Source organism: Toxorhynchites rutilus, chromosome 3, assembly GCF_029784135.1.
Source record: "Toxorhynchites rutilus septentrionalis strain SRP chromosome 3, ASM2978413v1, whole genome shotgun sequence".
NCBI lineage: Eukaryota > Metazoa > Arthropoda > Insecta > Diptera > Culicidae > Toxorhynchites > Toxorhynchites rutilus.
Window position 1 is genome coordinate 313,878,924 of NC_073746.1, and position 23,369 is coordinate 313,902,292.

The following is a 23,369-nucleotide window of genomic DNA, read 5'->3' on the forward strand; positions in this document are numbered from 1 at the left end:
TGCTATTGAAATTTTTACTTTCAATATTTTGATTACTTAATATAAACACATGTGCAATGGGTAGTAAAATTCTCTCGTGATGATAACAGACACGAATTTGCTTCCAACAAACCTAATGCGCAATAGAATTGACGCGATAGCAGCACAAATATTCAGCAAGGTAAACAAGCATTGCAGATATGAGCATATTTTCGACTTTCCAGACACCTCTCACCGAAGATGCAACATCAGACTTGTCAGTGATAAGCCCTGCGGGATCGTTTCTTTCCTATCTATTAGAAGCATTCGAAAAGACGTCCACTTCGTTTCAAAGATTTGCACATTCAAATATATTACTTTTTCATTGTGTTTTTCCTTTGCGAGTTGTTTTATTGCAAACGATTTCCCACGGCCCCGATGTTTTACTTCTGTATTGTTGTTTGACTTCACCGAATGCCAATGTTAATTTATATTTTTGTTTGTCTTTTAGTAGTTTCACTCTCTGTTTAGGGAGGGAAAAAGGAAATCGCTAGGTCAGGTTCGTTTGAGCTTAGCTATAAAATGAATATCAAAAAGGATATAAATTTATTGCAAACGGAACAACATATAAGGTTCCCTGCAGATGTCGATAGAGAAGTTCGTCCAATCCATCCTAATGATCTACACATTCAATAATTTGTTTCGTGCGAATGGAAAGCAAAATCACAGTGCTGAAGAATTAGAAAAGAGATGGATTTTGCGTTGCATCGTTTAGCAAATATTCGCCGTAAATGCTTCTAACTCAGACACGTGAAATGTGGCGTGTTGTATGCGTATGTTTGTGTTTCTATATTTTACAGTACAGTTCAGTTGGTGGTTCTCCGAAAGGGGAAGATATTGCAGATTTTTCCACACGAAAAAAAAATGTTTAGAGAAAATACTTCTCGGACGTTGGCGTATTGTAGTAGTGTACTTATGCGTGTATATCCTCCCACTCTCCCCCACTGTAGTATGCTTGCGTATTTTGCATTGTAGAAGTTTTGTAGAATGTTGTTGTATGCGCGCGATGTTCATTACGCGATACGAATCGATTGGATGATCTGGAAGATTGCCGAACCACACACAACGAATATGAACAGCGCTAACAGCCACGGTCCCACAGGGTACTTCTCCTCGGCACTTTTGGTCGACTTTGGGACGTTTCCACGCAGCGTGATGTTGCGGCTGGCCTTCTCGTTGGCGATACGGATTCTTTGCTTTGGGGCCATTTTTATGTGTGTTTAGGTTTGTTGAACGTGCTGGAAAGACGAGAAAGAATTATTTTTAAACATCTGACAAGAAACAAGAGAACAAACTTATAAATTTTGATAACAAAAATCAAATTCTTCTCATTCGTTCATAAACGATCAATGGTATCTACATTATACAGCCCAGAACAAATCGAATGCTCGTCAAATCACACTCAAAATCATGACGAACTTTCGTTACTTTTGTGAGAGATAATCAATCGACTTATCGATTCATCATCTGTTATCAATTCTCCTCATCGTTGAGGCTTCCTCTTCTTGTTTATTTATTTCCGAAAAGTTGATTTTTAACGAGTTAGAGTACATTTTTTTAGTTGGAAAAAATCATCTGATCATTTCAGATTTGAGATAGCTGAATATGGTTTGTGTACGCAGCCTCCAAAGGTTTGACCGACGTGGCGCAAAAAAATTTGGAGACCAATACTGCCAATGTTTGCGTTGGGAAAAACAGTCGTACAATTATTGACCAAAGAAATAAGTGGGATCCGTTATTGGGTAAAAAATCGTAGTTCAGAAGACCTGCGCAGGTATTGAACTAGATTAAAAACTTGATGAAAAAAAAACACTGGTTCGTATTCCCTGGGAGGGATACAGATTACACACAATCAAATACGAATACACCCGCAAAACAAATGCCACATTTCGAAATCAACAACTTACCAAACTAAAAAGAAAATGTAGCGCAATTGTGTGCCCTTGTTCCAGCAGGTATATTGTGAGGCCTGTGAATGAAGCACAAGATAAACGTCATCAGAAGTTAGCTTTCACCTGAAAGGAAAATTCCAAGTTTCCTCCTATAATAAAAAAAAAACACCTACCTTAACTCTGTCTCAACTTTCCCACAGGTTCAGAAAATAACCGGAGAAAGACGGAGACTGGTGTGACTGCAACGGAATCGTAACAATCGGGAAAACAATTTTTGCCCGAACCGGAGGCTTCTCGAAGCAAACAACACGTATTGAAACTGATCTACGAAAGGAGCAAAGTTGTGACGACGAATTGCACTTGCTTCGCTGGACAGAGCCCGTTTGACAACTCATCACTCGTGTCAGGGGTTTTCGATGGGGGCGAGGTGGTCGCCCTTGGCTGTGTTGTGATTCGGAAAATTCTTTATTCGTTGTTTGTTTGCAAGAAAGTTTCTGTACACTATATTCGCGTTGACGGCGGAATGGTGTCGACATCTGGATACAATATTAGTTTGTATGAGGCGAACTATTCTCTATCAGATTAGTCGGCCCTAAGGCAGTTCTAAATTGCTAAAATTTGTACGAAATTTTTTCTCATTATTTACCTACTAGAAGTACGTTGTTCTGACCCTAATTTAAACTATTTTCTATGAATTTCCAGATATTCTCACCAAAGCCTACCATTATAATATTAAATTATCCTTAGACACAACTTTTGTATGATATTTTTTTACTACTTGCAAGCAAAAGAGATTTTCATTTATATAGAGTACTAATTTGATTCGAGAAAAATAATTTTCATTCATAATTTTTATTTTGAAAGTGTGTTCATTTCTTCGGCAAACTCATATTGTCATGCCTACTCCCCCATTCCGTAATATGAAACTCAATGCCGTCAACGTGGATTGAAAGTGAAGTTCCCAGAAATTTAAAAATATATACAAAGGAAGTCAAATCTAATTCGACATCTAGCTTCTTGGACAAACCTGTAATGCGACTACGTGGTACAAAAAAAACCCGATTTTAGACTCCACCCTTCCCCAAATATGGACATTTACCAGACCCCTCCCTCTATTGTCCACGTGGACATCCTTGGATATTCTTTAATTAAAAAATACTAAGTAAATACCTCGATTGCACCTTAATTCCATTTCATGTTGAATTTTGCTTCTTTATTAATAAAGAAATAAATTTTGAAAAGAACTTTTCCACTCACACAAATGAGAAGTCAAGAGTTTAAGGAAGTATTCCTGAATCATTTGTTGCGGTTTTTGCATCGAAAACACCGTGATGATGATGATGGTTAATCCAACCGAATAAGACTTCATTTCATAAAGATCAGAAGTCCTTTACATGGTTCATTGGCTTCAGATTCTGGACTACCCTACTTATTTATCAGTTCAAACCCCGTTCGATAACTTTTGTAGGTTGATAGTACGAAGAACAGATGCAGTTAACAGACAGTCTGATATTTTTACGGAGCTTAAATGCGTAGAGTGACATTCAAATTTCCACATGCCGTAGCTGGGCGAATATGTTGTTTGAATTTATTGATAAGTTAGGATGGCCTACGAATATACTTGTTGTAATTCGTGCGAAATTTACTGTTAGTTTTGTAACGAAGTGATAGTTTTCTTTCTAGTTCTATAATTATGAAACACTGGCGTTTTCGTTCTTCGAATGTTTCGCTCCTGAACAAAACAATAATGTTGTTTTTTTTAAAAAATTGTCCAAATTTCAATACCTTGCATTCGTGTTCATTCTTGGTAAAAGTAATGCGAAAGAAAAATTAGCTCTTCGCGCTCGTATGTCTGCTCTCAGCCACCAAACTCTTTATGCCATGCGTACCATACCGCATGGCATAAAGAGTTTGGTGGTAGCTCTCAGCTATGGTGGCTGAAAGAACTATGGTCAAAACCCAGGACTGCATGTTGAAGGACTGTTTCGAAAGATAGCACACGAAGAAGAGATGTAGAATATAATTTTTTATATTAAACAGCACATGAAGGTACATTATTCAGCAGATACATATCTGATGTTCACAAACAATTGAATAAATCTTGTTTATCTTTCATAGTGCGCTATTATATAATATATCATGTTATATATTATATATCACTATCATACTGAGCAAACTTTCGTATCGAATGAGCTAATATTTAGCACAGAGTACATCATCGTCCAATCAAAATTTTGCAGCAAGCTCCGAATGAAAAATTGAAACAACTATTTTCATTGGCACCCAAAACCATACTTTTTGTCTCGTATTCCAAAAAAAAAGTCCGAGTGTCGATTTTCAACAAAAAAAAATTCCGAGATAACAGTAGATATCGACGTTTCATGCAATTTTGTGACATTTGGCATCAAATTTTTTTTTTTCGAAAACCCCGCATCGTCATCCAGTTTCCTAACGTTTTTGATGGTAAATAATAACAATAAACATTCGATCCAAATACTCGCCGATTGTTTGGGCCCAGTCATCTATGTTTCACAAAAAACACTGCGTCCAGGATAAACATGTCCACGCTACTGTTCACAGTTTTGTGTTTGAGTACAAACATGATTTTTTCGTACCTATGTTTGAAAATGTGACATGTTTGTATTCGTAGTATGTTTGGACATACGATGTTAAATCCCAATGTTTCACATGATGTTCGAACATGATGTACAGTTTCTCTTGCATTTTCACCCCAAGCACCGGCAGTGCGTAGAGTAGAAGAAGCGAATCGGACACCACACCACCACCACTCAACGCGTGGTGTGTTGGTATGTTGACATGGAAAAAATGCTTTCCTATCATGACAATAGGTGCTTCGTCCAGAACATTGGCCAAATAAAATAAACCTCCTTTTCTGTTCTGAACAAAATAAACATCGATTGATATCAGAGTTTTTCACATTTCATATCATTATTTAGTGCACGCATCAATTTATATATTGAATTCATGAATTCATTGAATGTCGCTATTATGGCGGAGATGTTTAGTTACCCACAACAAATTTTGATTACAGTATTTCTATAATTTTAATCGAATATAAAGTACCAGAATTATTCAGCAGTGACATGTTAGGCGTGACGCTAACCACTCGAACACGGGAGCAACAATTTTGGCTGGATCTTTGAATACAAATGGCCAATACTGCTTGTTCGCGACGAACGCGACCCGAGCTATAAAACGAGCGAAGAAGAGGAGAAGAAAGGATGATGCAATCGCATGCACAAATAGCATATGTAGTGCAGTGTGTGCAGTGTAAGTGTAGCTTTTAGTTTTTTTTTCCTTCATTCAGTTTGTGATAATATCGAGAAATTAAAGTTGTGTTTTAGCCGCTGAAATTTATCTGCTGGTTCTGCTGTGTGCCGCTAGAGGTTGCATCTAAAACTAATTTTTGGGTATTTATTTTTTTGATCAGCATTTGTACGGCGTCGCCCGCTGTGCAGTCGGCTCCCCAGACTTTAATTGCCAATATGCACGCAAAAAAAATCTCATAGAAAGCATCATGTTCGAATTCAAACAAAAACATGGAATTTTCACATCACGTGGACATGTGTAAGTGTTTTTCGGAAGGCTGTTTGGACGGATTGCATTAAATCGAACATTCACTTTCACCAGCACATTCGTCCCAACATTTGTCGATTCATCGAGTTAAATGTTTGAGTCCAACATTCGAGTGAAATGTTGGACGAATCGTGTAGCGCCTGCATTAGTCGAAACCACCCCGAATAGATTATTTAAACTGATTGAGAACTGAATATGACCTACGAATTAGGAACTTATTGTAATTCATTAAAATTTACGTTCATTTTATAAAGGAGTTCGTGTTTTTCCGTCGTTTTGTTTTTTTAATGTTTCGCACCTGAACAATAAAGTTCAAATGACCAGTCTTATATAGGGCAACTTTGCAGCCTTATTGGTTGCGTGTCCGCTGCTAAGTGAACGATCATGAGCTCATAAGTCAATGCCCCTCAACTGACCATCTTTGTGTGTTATTCTAGCTGCTATGTCCACGCAACAATCATCATGTGACGGCAATCCCAGTCCCTTACCGCTAACATTTTCGGTCTGCTGCATCGGTTATTGCCACTATTAATAACACTACAATTTAAAAATAAAGGAATTAGTTTAAAAAAAAATAACACAACAATGAAACCCTCATATCAACAGTCCTACTGTGAACATTCGAACAATAGGAATATTCTTACGCCGAAAAAGGCTACATATGTTGTGTATCGATAGAATGGCGGCCTGTGTAATAGATAAAACAAATGTTTATTGATAGATAGGAATACTCTTACGCTTAAAAATGGTAATAGTTTTAATATACAACAAAAATTATCTTAAGATAAAAATGTACAAGAATGAATACGGTTCTGTTACACCGGAATTGCTAAATGAGCTTAATAAAATAAACTGATGGGATAAAAAAAAACCAGTCTTATAGATGAAGATACATATCCTATTATCCTGTTATGTTATTATATCCTACACTATATACTTCAATTCAACTGACTTCTAACATATCTCTGTAAATTCAGAAAAGATAGTGGTTCTATAGTTATGACACGCAGAATAATAGGGCCCGATGTCTCCGACTTCAACTCGGTTCAGTAGGGAAACATCCAGCTTAGAGAAAGATGTATTCCTTGATCTAATTTTGATTCTGGGTAAGGTCGCTGGAAAAAAAGGTTTGAAAATGGTCAAGGAGAGCACTAGTTGGTTTACTCTCAGTCTAGGGCAGTGATTTTCAACCGGTGGGACATTCCCCCTAGTGGAGAATTTGGTCATTAAAAGGGGGAATTCTGCAAGGGACTATTGCACATTTACTTCGCTTTGAATGTGACAATGATTAACAAAAATTGCCACAAAAACATTATTGGATACGCCAAAATTTGCTATCCTCATGCAAACATTTCCAAATCTGGAATGTAATGTTCGATTGAACTACTTCACAATGTTTGAAAGACTTTCGTCAGAGAATGATGATGGAAAAGACGACGAAACAGTACAGAAGACCATTAAAAAGGAAATTGTACAGAATTTGTCAAGATTTTTTACAACAAGTTAAACTTGAAACATATTTTCCTTATATCAAAGAACAAGATTTGGCCATGGTTTGAATTCCCTTTCGACTGGCAGTGACGAAAGTTTAGGATCAATTTCAAAACAAACTCATTGATCTGCAAAAGATCGATTTTTATCCTGATATGCGAATTAAGCGTACGAGTGTTGTTGTCTTGCGTGTAGTATTTATGTGAATCTGGATTTCATACAATGCTGCTGATGGAAAGAAAACACCGTAACAGAGTGGATATCGAAGATGACATGAGGTGTGCTTTTCGACAACGTTCTCAAGAATTACGATTGTGGCGGAAATCATTCAGACGCAGGTGCCATACTGACTTACCAAACGTTATGTACCTTTTGACGTAGGACTACGTCTTTCATTTTCATTTCATTTTTGTTCTCGAAACAGGCTATTGAAATCACCAATCGGTACATAAGCGAGCGCCGCTCGGAAATCCACTCAGTTCTAATTGAACAGCGATTGGAGCATGTTGTCGCTGTTGTGGTGAAGCTCTTCGTTTATCATGAAAGCGCGGATGAAGGGTGTCACCAAGAGCCTGTTTGTGCACCCTAGGCCAGAAGGGAATCCATCAGGAGGAGAGTGATGCCACAAACGGTTCCCCGGGAAGACATCGCTACACACACATACACGCGCGGATACCTTTCCGTTTGGATGCCATTCAGCATCGAGAAAGTTCCGGAAAGATCTAATCATTTCTGGAAAATAATCTGCCAGTTCCTCTGGGAATTTAAAAATACATTCATGTGAAAGAGTTTATTTTAATGTTTTCTAACCATGTAACACAGCGATCAAATTCATTTGATTTTGTAATTTTCCTGCTAATTACAAGCAGGAAAGCTTCTGAAGATTATTCTTCCCCATCAGTAGGATATTTCCGTATCCAATATTGTATGCGCACAAAATCGATAATTGCTCAATCGCCGAAAGTTTCAAGCTCAGAGAGTTCATTCCCCTCTAGTTTTCCTTCCAAATTGCCATCGTAAACCACACCTTCTCTCGATTCAATCACACACAAAAAGCATACTTAAGCGATATTCTGGTGGTGAGACTAGTGATCCCCGATTTTTGAAATTAATTGTTCATCAGCTAATCGAATACTTTTCAGCAGTTTGTTATTCGATACGATTAATCGCCTCAAATAATCGATTAATCGTCGCACTGAGAGAACGAATTCGTTAGACTAATATTTCTCATTTGCTAGAAAGCCATCTGGAATCAAGAAAGTGTTCATCCCTCCTGAAAATCAATTATTATCTTTTATGCTCCCCTAAATTCGTAAATGAAGCTCAATTAGCGTTGACGGCATTGAGCTTCATTTACCAGTTAGGGGTGCGTCAAAGATTATGAATGATTTTCAGGATAAAACTGCAGCGGCCGTATGTTTTTTTTCTCTGGGATTGGATCGATTAATCGACGTAAATTATTCGTTCGCTTCGATTATTGGCTGCGCAGTATTCGTTCGATTAATATTCGATTTCTGTAGGAAGTATTCGATTAATCGAACGATTATCGGGGGTCACTAGGTGAGACGCATTCATTTTTCGTGAGGACATCGACAAGACAACATCGTTGCCTAACGTGCTGGAGGAGACACATACACCCGCAGAATTCTTTCCGTTTGGATGCCATTCAGCATCGAGAAAGTTCCGGAAAGATCTATTCTGGTGGTGAGACGCATTCATTTTTCGTGAGGACATCGACAAGACAACATCGTTGCCTAACGTGCTGAAGGAGGTGGACGGCGAAGGATCGACACATACACGCGCGGAATTCTTTCCGTTTGGATGCCATTCAGCATCGAGAAAGTGCCGGAAAGATCTAATCATTGCTGGAAAATAATCTGCCAGTTCCTCTGGGAATTTAAAAATACATTCACGTGAAAGAGTTTATTTGAATGTTTTCTATCCATGTAACACTGTGACCAAATATGTTTCAATCAAGTACTATTAACAAATGGTTATCGATTTAGCATTAACCACTGGTGGGCTTCCAGTATCGAGGAAAATGTGGAAATATCTAATCGTTACTGAAAATAATCTGCCAGTTCCTCTGGGAATTTAAAATTACATTCATGTGTTTATTTTGATGTTTTCTATCCATGTAACACTGTTACCAAATATTTTTCAATCAAGTGCTATTAACAGGTGGTTATCGAGTTAGTATTAACCACTGGTGGGCTTCCAGTATCGAGGAAAATCTGGAAATATCTAATCGTTGCTGGAAAATAATCTGCCAGTTCCCCTTGGAATTGAAAATTACATTCAAGCGAAAGAGTTTATTTTAATGTTTTCTATCCATAAAATATCCATATAATACATTTGGTTTTGTGATTTGTCAATCAAGTGCAGTTAGCAGAAAAGCTTCTGTTCGCGCACGAAATAAATTATCTAAGCAAACTATGTTGAATGTCAAATTAGAATTTCGCCTCCATGCCAACCAAACAACCAATGCTACGCAACAGTTAAAACAATACATCAGTAATGTTTGTTCTTATGGTAACCAAACAAATCATACCAAGCAACCGTTAAAAACAAATATAACAGCGAATACGATTGGCCACCTCAAATTGTTCAAAGGGTATAAAATGAAAACCAATCTAGGATTTGAATTATTAGTGATCAAACCTTCCAAGTGAAAGTTCTAGACGAGTACAAATCCGGCCATCCCAGTGCCAAGTTGGCTACTACATTCCGTGGTGGCAACGAGTTCCAGTTCCAGCCCTCCCATTGCCAGGTTAGCTACCACATTCCGTGGTGGCGACGAGTTCCAGTTCCGGCCCTCCCAGTGCCAGGTTAGCTACCACATTCCGTGGTGGTGACGAGTTCCAGTTCGGGCCCTCCCAGTGCCATTGCTATGTTAGCTACCACATTCCGTGGTGGTGACGAGTTCCAGTTCGGGCCATCCCAGTGCCAAGTTAGCTACTACATCCCGTGGTGGTGACGAGTTCCAGTTCCAGCCTTCCTAGTGCCAGGTTTGCTACTACATTCCGTGGTGGCAAAGAATCCAGTTCCGGCCATCCTAGTGCCAGGTTTGCTACTACATTCCGTGGTGGCAAAGAATCCAGTTCCGGCCCTCCCTGTGCCAGTTAGCTACTACATCCGTGGTGGTGACGTGTCCAGATCCGGCCCTCCCAATGCTATTTAGCTACCACATCCCGTGGTGGCGACGTGTCCAGTTCCGGCCCTCCCAGTGCTAAATTTAGCTACTACAACCGTGGTGGCGACGAATACAGTTCCGGCCTTTTGCTGTAAAAGTGGTGGCGTTTCCCATAACAGTTGGCTAGGTCGCCAACAGCTTCTGAAGATTATTCTTCAGAACAAGGTTTTCCGTATCCTATTTTGGATGCATAAAACCTTGTGCCTCCAACGTAACGCTCTCGTTTTCGAAGTCCCCCAAATATTCATTTATTCATTCATTCAGAATGGATTTTGATTCAACTTCAAACAAATGATCTATAAATCAACGATAGTCCTACGTCACCCTTGCGGTTATACCATAGATATAACCCACTTCCTGTTTTTTGTTATCAGATAGAAGTACAAAATCATATTTGTCGCGAATATAACTTGAAAGCCGTTTGTATTCTTTCATTATTTTACTGATATACTACAGACTTACAAAATACTGATAGGGGGAAGCACTGGGATTAATTTTCGTAAAGGGGGGAATGGAGCAGAAAAGCTTGAAAACCACTGGTCTAGGAGGACATCTTCACGATCTTCATGGGGGAGCTAACGCTAACACAATAATCACACATAGTGATCCCCGATTTTTGAAATTATTCGTTCATCTGCTTATCGAATACTACGTAAATTATTCGTTCTCTTCGATTATTGGTTGCGCAGTATTCGTTCGATTAATATTCGATTTCTGTAGGAAGTATTCGATTAATCGATTAATCGAACGATTATCGGGGATCACTAATCACGCATACCGCACACTAGTTCATCGATGTGGAGGTATGGCTCGTTTTAAAGACACCGGTAGCAGCTCAGAGAACTTCGTTTCATAACGGAGAAAGCTTTTTTTCGACATGAATACCTCTGCAAACAAGGTCAACACCATGATAGATAATAGCCATCAGTTGACGATTTGCATGATAGATGTTCCAAGGGCATATGTAAACCTAGATGCAATCGTTCAGATTTCTTTGAGGCATTTATCCTCATGTAGCTAAAGGATTTGGAGAGAGAGTTATATAAATAAGAACATGAGTTTGGTAACTTATTTATATTGTTTTGCTATTTTTGCTTCTGTAGAGGAATCGAAACTACCTGTATCAGTCTGTATGTACACTCCAGAATGACCGTTTCAAGCTGCAATAGGACCGCACAGTCCAGGATTTAATCTCTCACAACCGTCTATTTACAACAAGAGCGACCAACGACATAACGATGACACCATCGTCGATGTTGTTATTCCACCTAACAAAAGTCTGCAAGAGCCACGACCGGGATAAATCGCCACAGTAAACAACCGTTTAGAAAAAGTTTATTGGGCTGGACATATTGTGGCGCGGGAAAACACGATTTAACTATACACTATACGATTTAAATCATTTCGAACACTCACTCCCACAGAAATTATTTTATGTTCATGTATGTACGTGATCTATGCTCGCCGTAGATAATTTCTTTTTTGACGAATAAACCTGACGCAGACTAAGATGCATCAAACCTGATACTGACTGCTAAATCCGTTACTTCCGCTGTCGGTGTCTTGCACGCAAACCTGGGTTCCACTGATTGTCCGGTTAGTTTGTAACATAAGATACGATCCTTTGGCAATGTCCGACCGAGCATCACCGAGCGTCGGACAGCATACGTTTGCCCGGATAATTTTTGTTTTGAAATACAATACCGCGCCACAATATTTCTAGCCTACTAAACTTTTTCTGAGTGGTTATTTCTGTTGCATTTGTTTTCTGCAGCGATTTATTCCGGAAACCGTCACATATTGTTTATAGAGAATACTTTGTTTTGACCTACCTCTAAATATTCGCACCGATTAATAAAATATTAGATGACGATGAATAATTCACGATCTTAGGAAAAAGATATAATTCCATTCTTAAATCATTTTTACGACCTGATGAATCTGAAATTCACTCGATTCTTTATACGTCTCGAAACACGACAGCACTAACCTCCAAAACAAAATAAGATCAATTTCGGATAAACACCAAATAAACACTGGTTTCCGGTTTACAACCACTTTTCAAGAACATGTATTATGTATCTTCCATATCTCGAACTCACAGCTTTCTTAAAATTAAGAAAATATACGCTCCTTCTTACGATCGTGGCCGTTCCTTCTTTTCCTTGTACAAAGCCAGCAGGGAAACGTTGGCAACCTTCACTACCTTGAAGCGGACACCGGGAATATCACCGACGGCGTGACCCTTACGACCGAAACCAGCAACCAGCACTTCGTCGTTTTCCTCAATGTAGTTCAAGCAACCATCCCGGGGCACGAAAGCGGTGATTTTCTTTCCGTTCTTGATGAGCTGCACTCGGACGCACTTGCGGATAGCGGAGTTCGGCTGCTTAGCCTCCACACCGACCTTCTCGAGCACGATTCCCTTGGCGTGCGAAGCACCGGCAAACGGATTGGACTTCCACCGGGTGCCCAAATGGGCCTTCTTGTAATCCTTGTCGGCCCATCGCTGGTCACGGCGGTGACGGATATGCTTACGGGCAGTTCTGATTCCACGTGGTTTACCCATCTTTTACAATGGCGTCCGTACGGTGAGAACACTAGAAGAGAAAAGAGCTGCGGCTACTTTGACAGCCTTCGAAAACAGCAAAAATACACGAACGAGACGAAGGATTACCAACGTGAAAAAGTTGACATAGGGTACATTTCAGTGATTAGAGTTGCCAGAAATTCCAAATGAACGATACCAAGATGAATAGATTTTCTCAGAAAATCGTAGTACGGTAAATTACCTCTAATTCGACATCTAGATACGAGCATCCCCACCGGTGGGTTGTCATAAGTGTTAGCGATTTGACTACTTTAATCGTTTGCTGTTTTGGATACCAACCCATTTTCGCACTGGTCGTTACTATCATGGTTGCCATTTTACTACTTTCTGTTTCGCACCGGTGGTTATCAAACAAGGATGTTTGTTTTTGTTGTTATGATTGTTCACGCGTCGTCAAAACAAAAGCAGAAATGGAGAACGCGGATGTTGATTCCAAATATCTTTCTGATTCATGTGACGAAGAAAGCGATTTTACCGATTCCGCAGAACAATTGCTACTATTCGCGAGTGGAACAATGCTTTCGGAGTCTGAAAAGCACCGGAGCGGTTCGCGGCCAGGAAAACGACCGAACATTTACCGCCGCGCTGAAGGAGGTGCTACTCGGTTGTTTAATGATTATTTTTCCGAGGCTCCTGATATATACCGATGATCAGTTTCATCAACGATTCCGCATGCGTCGTTGTTTTCAAGGATAAGGAGAGAAACAAATATTTTATTCACGAACCAGATCCCACAGGAGAACAAGGATATGCAAGTTTCCAAAAAACCATGGCTGCCTTTTGTCAGTTAGCCTACGAATCTCCATCGGATGCAATAGACGAGTACAAATTAGTGCAAACGATCCCTTCCCCCGTTGATCAAAAACGGAAGGTAAGCTTAATGGAGCAAATTTTCGTTCGGTAGATTATTGTTTTCTTTTTTTTAATTTTCTTTACAGTATTTTGCATAAAAGCAAGACTCTGCGTTAAGCGTGCTTTTAGGGTGTTGATGCGCCGGATCAAAAACCCAGCCTGAATTTCCTACACCAGGCTTTGTACATGAAAACATTAATGTCGAAGTACCTGTGAATGATTTTGCAGCGCATATGAATCGGTATCAAGAAGTGCATAATGCCAGGCTTCTTCATCATTTTCAGAATGATCTGCTTGAGCATTTGTGGAATGTTAAAGGCGATGAAGAGGAGTTAGTTACTCTTTTCAATGATGCTTCGTTTTGTTTCTTAATTTTTATTGAATAACGTAAGTTTCGATGATAAATATAAATATTGTCCAAAACCCAGAATCAACTGATTATATATAAATTTTCTATGTTGCTTGTTTGGAAAAATGAATACGAATGAATCGAGCTCGATTCGAGCGGTCTCATTCAAACCATCAAGATTCATCGACATGATTAATATGATTGGCCATTCTGCTCAAAGCTTGGGCTTTTCGCTTTTTTTGTTATCTGTATAGTGATTTTCAACTCATTTGGCTGGTTCGTCACTTTTTACTTCCATTTTTGGAAGAATGTCGGGAGTGAGAATTGAACTCGTGACCTTTAGCGTGAGAGGCATGGATGTTACCACTACGCCAGATCGCCTCCATCCGGATCCAACCTTCCGAGCTTTAGCGGCCTTCTGTCCGATCGGAACACTGGTAAATGTAGGCTCAGCATTAATCATGTCGACAACAGCAGCTTCCAAATGTCCTCGTTCTTGTGTAGGTGGTGCCTAATATAGTCATTTTTTAAATATATGTGTTTTTCTTATAGCGAATTCGTTTTTAAACTGAGTCAGTGCCAAACTGACTCTGTAATAAAAAAAACGTTTTCAGTTTCACGAATGTGATAGTGTTTTGGTGTGCGTTATATATTCTGATTTGTTTATATTTGCGACGACAAAAGTACAGTGTCGACGTCTGGTGGCGATATTAGTGCTTGGGAGGTAAATTATTCTCTATCAGAGCCGAAGGGCCAAGTGCAGTGTAAAAATATAAAAGTTTGAATGAATTTTTACTTCATATTGTTTGAAGAACTACACATGTAGTTCTGACACTCACTTAACCATTTGTCGATGCATTTCCTGTTTGTTCCACAAATAATTACTATTATAATACAAAATCATCATTAGACACAGTTTTCGTTCAATATGTTTCTGCGATATTGGAAAAAAAAACCTCTAATTTCTTCACATAAAATAAATATTCGATACGTTAATGTAAATTTTCATTCATAATTTTGATTTTGAAAGCAGGTTTATTCCACCTGAATATCCATCATTATTTTCGCCTCCCAATGAAAGCACACGTAGCTTAATGCCGTCTACTCGATGTACTCTTCAAAATTAGAATCCGAATTGGATTACAATTCCAATAATACAAAAGCAAAAGCAGGTTTTCCATTTTCATAGTCATTATTTTCAGATTTTCCAAAACAATACTCGGAACTTGACAGTTCAGTATAGTTGTATTAGTGAACCCGAGTGCCAACCCGTGAAACATCTCAGTGCGAAACTAACAGCTTTCGGGGCGAACTAGTGCGACACTGAGTGCGAAACTGAGTGAATAAAAAAACGTTTTGACAGCGGTTAGTGCGGCACTGGGGTTGAAACTGAACAAGAATGAATTCGCTATTAATAGAAATGATGTGTACCTTCACGCAGTGATACTGCTACCACTTCGGAGTGTTTTGTAATAGCACGTAACAGTGCATTAACGTGAAGAATTATTTCTCCGACAATGCAAACAGTGTAACAGCTTGTTTAATAAAATCTTCAGGCGAAGCTCCGCTTTGACATCGATTTTCAATTTGCGCCAGACGAACAACGAACTTGCTGACCATTTTCCTTATATGATGCCACCTGGCATCAATCCCACTCGGGGCACGAAGTTCTGGGTTCCCTGGTAGTGATTTTTCCCATACAGATTTCAAGGAAACTTCCGTAAACGCTGTCGTACATAGTTTGCGACCGCTGGTTTATGCCAACACTTGCGTCTTGTGATGAATTGAACCATGCTAGGTATGGCACCTCGTCTTCAGGAATCGTCCAGTTGTTTCCTCCTCTCGATGCACTCATTCCGAAGTAATATTATCACTTGAAAATCACTATTTCATAAAACAACTTAATCACAATTTTGACGTTTGCTGCTAATAGCAACTTTGCAATGAGTTGCTACTGTGCTGCCAAATTCATGAACAGGCCTGAACATACCCAGGGGGTGCGTTATTATTTTACTAACCAGAATGGCAACTCCCGGTGTGGCTGCCAAGCTATGGTGGAGGGTTGCCTATTTGTGTTTAGCAACCGAATTTAACAATTGGTGGGGATGCTCTAAGGGTGCTCATACACTGTTTGACCGAAGCCAAATATTTGACTCTTTTTGACAGATAAAATTTGGTCAACGTGTACTGATCAAATATATTCTACACAAAACACGACAAGCAAATATTCAATTATTGGATGCCTAAAATATTTTTTCAGTCTGTTCTTCGAACCTGTCGGTACATGGTTAGGTTACCTAGGATATTTCAGTTGATTTTTTTCTATGTTCGGTGTTTGATATTGTTTACTACTGTTTAAAATTGAAGAGTGGCAAACAAAATAGTGTTTGTACAAATATCAAATCAAACCTTATCTGTCAAAAAATATCAAATATTTGACCTCCGGGCAAACAGTGTACGGCCACCTTAAGACCAGTAATGCGACCCGAATATTTGGATGTTTGATCCTCTAATAGGACATTTTTGTAAACATTATTCGTTTTTACAACATTATACATTTTCAGGAATGTTTTTAGACATTTCCCAATCATTTCACTAGATTATGTATTTTGCACACTTTTCTAATTATTATTTGTTAGATTTTCCTGTTTTAACTTGTTTTTTTACTTTGTATTGTGTGGTGATATGTCCAATCACAGGTCACAATCACCTCTAATGCGACACTGAGTGGTGCCTCTGTATCTAGGTAGTGCGGACTGAATCAAAACGGCTGTCAAAAAAGATCCAATTGAAATGTCAAAAGAGATCCAACGATCAGGAGTGTTATTTTTCTTATGATAATCAACACTATAAAAGAGGTATTGTTGTCAAGGGCAAAAATAAGTAAAATTATAAAATGAACGAACTACATTTTTCCGTCAATTGTTTAATTAACCATTGCATCTCTAAAAGACCATCTCAGCCTTTCACTGAGCAACGCATTTTTAATGTCCCCTCTCTTTGTCATAACGTTTTTCCGAACGTAATAAAAACAAACAAAGTCAGAGTCACGTAAATGTTTACTCCTGCGATTTGGAAATATTCGATAAAAAGTGGAAGGAAGAGCTGCCAGATGATTTTAAAAAAAAGTCTGTAAAAACATGTGAATGTCTGTTAAAAATGTGGAAAAGTCTGTAAAAGTGTGCAGATCTATAGAAATGTCTTTTAACGTTAATTTTCACTTATTCATTAATACTTTGTACATCACGATGCACGTAAGATTGTATTCTGTATATATATATATACAGCCATTCCATGCCAAACTAATATAGTGGTTCTCAGCTCTTCGTCAAAAGTGGTAATTTTGTTCTTTATCGCAAAACATTAAACTCGTATTTTTTTAATTTGTCATTAGGGTGCCCATTTCCATTTTAAGGTGATCCCAAAAATCATTTTTTCCACTTTTTCCCAAAATGACTTTTTTCAAAAATTTATAACTTTCGAACCACTCAACCGATTCAGATGATCGACATATCAAATTTAAGCCAATGAGCTTTAATTGAGAAATATTTAACTTGCATATAATATGGATCCTATTTTTAATATGAATTGAAAGCTGAGAACTTTTGCATAAAATATCTCGATATCAGAGATGCTATTTTTTCGTTTTTAAAATATGATTTTGCAAAACTAATCGATGGTTCGAAAAACAATTTTTCCCCATTTTTCCCACTACAAAAAGTCATAACTTTCGAACTATTGGACCGATTCATATCATCAACATATCAAATTGAAGCTTACGAGATATATTTTTTAAAAAAATATTACTTTTGCGAAAAAAATTTAATGTTGTTTTTGTAATTATGGATTGAGTTAGTTTTTCATAGTTTTCTCGGTTAAAGATAGGAGCGCTATATTTTTTTATATTTTTTATGGAAAGCTGAGGAGTATTTACTTAACATATCTCGATATCAGAGATGCTATAATTATCGTTTTTAAGTTAGAATTTTGTAAATTTAACATGTTTTAAGTCTTCGATCATTATTCATATGTGACTAAACTAGACCTATGCTACTAGAATCCAATCTTCCCGCAAGTGTGAGTTTTGCTTATTGGCTTCAATTTAATATATCGATCATCTAAATCGGTTCAGTAGTTCAAATGTTATGATTTTTTGCAGAAAGTTATTTTTGGACAAATGGGGAAAAATGATTTTTTTTAAATCATATCTAAAAAATGAAAAAATAGCAACCCTGATATCGAGATAATTGTGTAAAAAATCCTCAGCTTTCAAGAAAAAATATAAAAATATATAGCGCCCTCTAGTCCAAAGTCATAAAAAAAATAAAAAACGACTACAATCAATAATTACTAAAATATAATTATGTATTTCGCAAGTTAAATATTTTTTTATAAAAGGCTAGGTCAATTTTATATGTCGATCATCTAAATCGATTCAGTGATTCAAATGTTATTAATTTTCATTTGTCATTTTTGGGAAAAAGTGGAAAAAAATGATTTTTCGGACCACTTAATAACTTATGTGCTGTAAATGTGTTTAAATGTTTCAACGATCTACACATACATACATACACATACATACACAAACATACGCGTTGTTAATTTTTATAAAACACAGTATTTCTCCGTTGATATATTGGACATCCACCAAGGCTTGCGGTCTTGTCGTTTTTATTTTTAAAAAAATGCAGTGTATATTTTCCATCCGCCATGCAAGGCTATACAAGTTTTAGACCACCACACGGCCATGAACCATGTCTGTCGTAACAATATCGAACAGTAACCCATATTTCGTCATAAGCAGACCCGAAGGCAAATGTAAGTTGTTGAAAATAGAATGAAAATTTTTATTCGATGTTGTTTAAATACATAGGTTGCATAGTCCTGACCCTAACTTAACTATTTTTCAATAAATCTCCTTGCATTTCAGCAAAACAATCTTGTCTAGAACAGAAAATAATTATCAGAGACAATTTTCGCTCAAGATTTTTCCTTACCTGCAGAGAATGCAATTCTCGCGTAACTTTTGAAAAGGTCCTATGTAACAAATGTAAACAAATCGTGTTAATGGATGCACGCTATTAGTTTTCAATCATTGAATGTATTACAAAAACAATCGTTCACGTATCTATCTTCTTCATCTTTTTGTCGCCGATACAAAAAATATCCAATGTACAGATTCGAATTTTAAGCACCCGGCTGTTACTTCGGACGCCACTTTCCTCCGACGGCCGAAACGTCCGAAGTAACAAAGCAGTCAAAACAACTCGCAGTCGTTCTTCGGTCGTTTTGGAATTTGTTTCTTACAGGTGTTGTTATCGATTTCAGTGCAATTCAACGAGTGATAACAATAGTAATCAGTCTTTAGAACGAAATGCTGATATTTGGATTGTTGTTTATTAGTTAGTTTCAAATTTTTATAGTGCAACGTAATATGTCCAATGTGCAAACGCGGGCAGTCAAAACGTCCAATGTAACATTTTTCGCTCCGAGGCTTCAACCTTAATCTCAAATCACGGAACAATAGTTACGATTGGTTTTACGAAGTTATTCTTGACAGCTAGTGGTGAAAACAGTGATAAAGATTGATAGCTTTTAAGACAATTCGCGAAATAATGTTCGGGTCTTCAACTACGTTTTTCTCGAGTTGGCGAAAATGTTACATTGGACCTTTTCAAAAGTTACGCGAGAATTGTTCATTAATTGTGAATAACCGTATCCTCTTTTTCGTCTGCAGTGATGTCAAGGCAAAAGTACTTATGTGTATGAGTTCCAAACATCATACACACCAGATGGGCCAACAAGAAGGACTGCCGGGCCGCAGGTTGAGTATCGCTGGTCTAACGTCATGTGTATTGATATATACTAAATATAATAACTTTTCTGTATTAAAACTATGGAAAAATGTCATATGGTGAGTCAAATATTTTTGATGTGATGAATGTTTTACAGATATGTCTGTAAATTTACAAACATATTTGTAAATCTGGCATCTCTGGTGGTCTGAGAATTTATTGCAAGAAATCGCTTGAAAACATGCAAGAATTTGCTTGAGAATGAAGTGGATTGAGTCCGCACCACTTAGCTCTGTATGTCCAATAAGAGGCAAATCACTGTACGTATTAAACAAATATTCTAGAAACGGAATACCGAAAGCAAGATCAACAAAATTTCGATGAATCCATTTTTCATTTTACAAACTGAGATGAGTCCTGTCAACCGGCTTCCTACCCTTCTTTTTGCTTCGATCAAGTGGGAGGGGTAGGCGAAACCTCTAAGGCCGAGGACATAGTAAACGCGATGCGATGAGGGCGCGGGTGCGAGCTCGTTTGCGGGAAAGCTCTTTCGTTCACGCAAAACGCAAATCAAATGCAAACCGCCCGGACCTGACACAGTGAATGCGATACGATGCGGATTTCAATGCGGCGAAACTGTTTGTGGAGTGTTTTGCCGCGAGTGAACGCAAGTGATGGTTGCCAGACGATTTTCATAAATATCTTCACAATCCAATTCTCTGAGCGAAAATAAAAGTTTGATTGTTAAATTATTATTTTTGGTTTGTTCGATGAATCATATAACATTATTCTAATTTGCATAATGCATATCATAAAACACCATTTTTGATGTTTTTAATATTTATTACAATGAGTTCTAAAAATCACGATATTATGTTAAGGGTTTTCCATTTACCATGTTCACAAAAAAACGATCTTCAATATATCGTTGACCGTGGCTTATCATAAAGCATTCAAGAAAATACATGCACATGAAAATAAAAATTGCTTTTTTTCATCCAAAATGTATATATTTTTTAAGGCTCATATGGCGTCAACCTTACGGGGCCGGGAGTTCAATATTTCGACAATGTTTGCCTTATAACTATGTTAGTAATGTGTAACCGATTAGTCGCGGTTGGCTCGAGGTTAGTATTACAAGTGTTTTCGTAATTGTGATGTTGCTGTCTCCAATGCTCTGTACGTGAGCCCGACACGGGATACTTCCTATTGGGATGGAAAATTGCTGTTGTTTGAGTGAATAAAAAGAATATATTACTAAGTTATTATTATTATTACTAAACTAAATATCTCACAATTCAACTGTTTACAAAATGAAGACATGTTATCATATCTGGTATCCTTGTGCTGGGTTGTTTACATGTAGAATGGAGTGGAAGAAATCACCAAAAAAACGCGTGATCACGCGATGAGACTCAATACATCGCACCGCACCGAACCACGTTTACTATGTTCTCGGCCTTAGGGCGATTACACATTATCCGGTTTCTGCCGGACCGGTTTCAAAAAGCGCCGCTGGGTTTGGACGGAAAACCGGACAACAATGTGAAAGAGACCTCGCGCTACACAAAACCGTACATATCTCACAAACACATATATGCATTTATTTATATGTGGATTTGACAGGTAAACATTGCTTCAAATATTCCGGTTACATGCAGCTGAGTGCAGACGGAAAACCTTAAACCCACAGCTGCTGCGGCAACCACGAGCGTTCTCATATGTATGTTCCTTGGAAATCACATAAGGCCGAATGTTGGAGTGTAGCACACCATGAGCATGATCAAAGTGAGAAAAGGCCTCACGTACATTACACACATCCTGCATCATAACGGCGTTCTTACCGTACCTATCGTGAATACTTCCGCCCCACTTCAGAATACGTTTAAAAAACTAACTTTAGTCCAGCTGCGGTTTATTCATTCATACGCATAATTATTTCGTTTCCAAGCATACACGAATAGTATGATTTATTTCACACGCTCTGTTGCCACATAATTTTTCAACAGTCTCAGAAACACGGTTAGATAAAAGTGCAATTTGATGAACCAATAATAATAACATTCCGTTACAAACCAGAGGCACTATTTATTTATATGTATAATGTGTTCACTTTCTGTGATTATTTTGGAATTTACCTACAAGAGAATGTATACACATCCATTCATTCTAGAGTTTTTTTTTATTTCATTAATACAGTAAACAAATTACGAATAAAATAACATAATTCGTTCAAACACTATTCCATTGCTGCTTCCGCTGATCCTCGTCGAAGAACGAGCTCAACATATGCCGCAATTCCTCGAGCACGTAATCCTGGGGCATGGGCAGCTTCTCGAGCCCAATTCGCATCACAGCTATCAATACGCGGATCCGGGGCAAAGAATGACCGAATCAGATAAGCTGGAATTTCGTTCTGACAGAACCGATGCTTTGGCGTCGGGTATTGGAACATTTAGACCACAGAGCACATATCTGACAGTTTTGGCTGGAGTGCCTTGGTCTCGTCGTCGATCGCGTCGCCGGTCAGGTCAAACTGGAATACCCAAAGAATATTAGACGAGAGAATTATTTTTAGTGTGTTCAAATTAACAAAAACTAACCTTTTCATTCAGCTCGATAAAGCCGCTCGAAATCCGCCCCTCCATGAACCGATTGAAGATTTGTTTGACATCCCCGAACTCGTTCAATAATTATTTCAGATAAGGGATGTTGCCTGTGAACAAAAAATAGAAGTCAATTAAATAACTCGATCTGCTTGTCAAAAGACACCACTCACCGTTAATAACACAGTCCGTGGCAATATGCTAAATGATGACATCGTGCACCTGTGACCATTGCTTCTCTTTGAGAAGAAACTTGCATCACAGAATTAGTTCCACAACACTGGTAGTTGTTGAAGAAGTGAAATAAAAATTTCAGCATCCATATCACTTGCAAATTATCAACTGGTTTCAAAATCAACAAACAAACGTCAATAGTGCACACATACTATTACGTTAGACGAAAAATTGCCTGAATTGTACTAATACTAACAGACATGACAAACAACTGTCAATTCGTTTTCATGGCATGGAGCTTCGTGCTCCGCTTTTGGGAAATGAAAGTGATAATGGATTTTCAGGTGCATTAAACACATATCTTAAAATAAAAACTATGAATGAAAATTAACTTCTTCTCATGAAATGTGTTCTTTATGTAATAAAGTAATACGTTCTTTTGCAAGTTGGGAAACCGCCTGAACAATAATTGTGTCTGATAATGATTGTATATTACAATGATGAGTTTTAGTTAAAATATCAAGAAAACTATACAAAAATGGTTAAGGAAGAATCAATACCACAGGTTCTGAGCAATCAAATAATATGAAGTAAAAGTTTTCATTAAAAATTTAAACAACTTAAAACTGTCTTGAGGTGTGATAATCTTATAGAGAATGATTTGCTTTCTCAAACCGATGTCTCCACCAGACGTCAACACTATTCTACGGTCATCGCGTATAATGCTTGTCCGGTCACCGGACATTGCAGTCGCTGTAGACGGCTGCATCACGGCGCCGTAAAAAGGTTGG

General features: G+C 38.0%; 2 protein-coding genes across 2 annotated transcripts; both read right to left on the reverse strand.

The window, feature by feature from the left end:
- Nucleotides 1-301: 301 nt before the first annotated feature.
- On the reverse strand, nt 302-2,303 carry LOC129778781 (stress-associated endoplasmic reticulum protein 2). The gene is made up of 3 exons (XM_055785882.1): nt 2,084-2,303; nt 1,926-1,987; nt 302-1,256 (listed from the first exon to the last, which is right to left on the reverse strand). The coding sequence occupies exon 3, from the start codon at nt 1,224-1,226 to the stop codon at nt 1,032-1,034; it is 195 nt and encodes a 64-aa protein (XP_055641857.1). The 5' UTR covers nt 1,227-1,256; nt 1,926-1,987; nt 2,084-2,303; the 3' UTR covers nt 302-1,031.
- A 9,928-nt stretch (nt 2,304-12,231) lies between these two features.
- On the reverse strand, nt 12,232-12,815 carry LOC129778780 (40S ribosomal protein S23). Its single transcript, XM_055785881.1, has one exon. The coding sequence runs from the start codon at nt 12,758-12,760 to the stop codon at nt 12,329-12,331; it is 432 nt and encodes a 143-aa protein (XP_055641856.1). The 5' UTR covers nt 12,761-12,815; the 3' UTR covers nt 12,232-12,328.
- Between the last annotated feature and the right edge of the window lie 10,554 nt (nt 12,816-23,369).

Excerpts from the sequence above, each read along its gene's own strand:
- LOC129778781 (XM_055785882.1), bottom strand. The coding sequence starts at position 1,226 with ATGGCCCCAAAGCAAAGAATCCGTATCGCCAACGAGAAGGCCAGCCGC.
- LOC129778780 (XM_055785881.1), bottom strand. The coding sequence starts at position 12,760 with ATGGGTAAACCACGTGGAATCAGAACTGCCCGTAAGCATATCCGTCAC.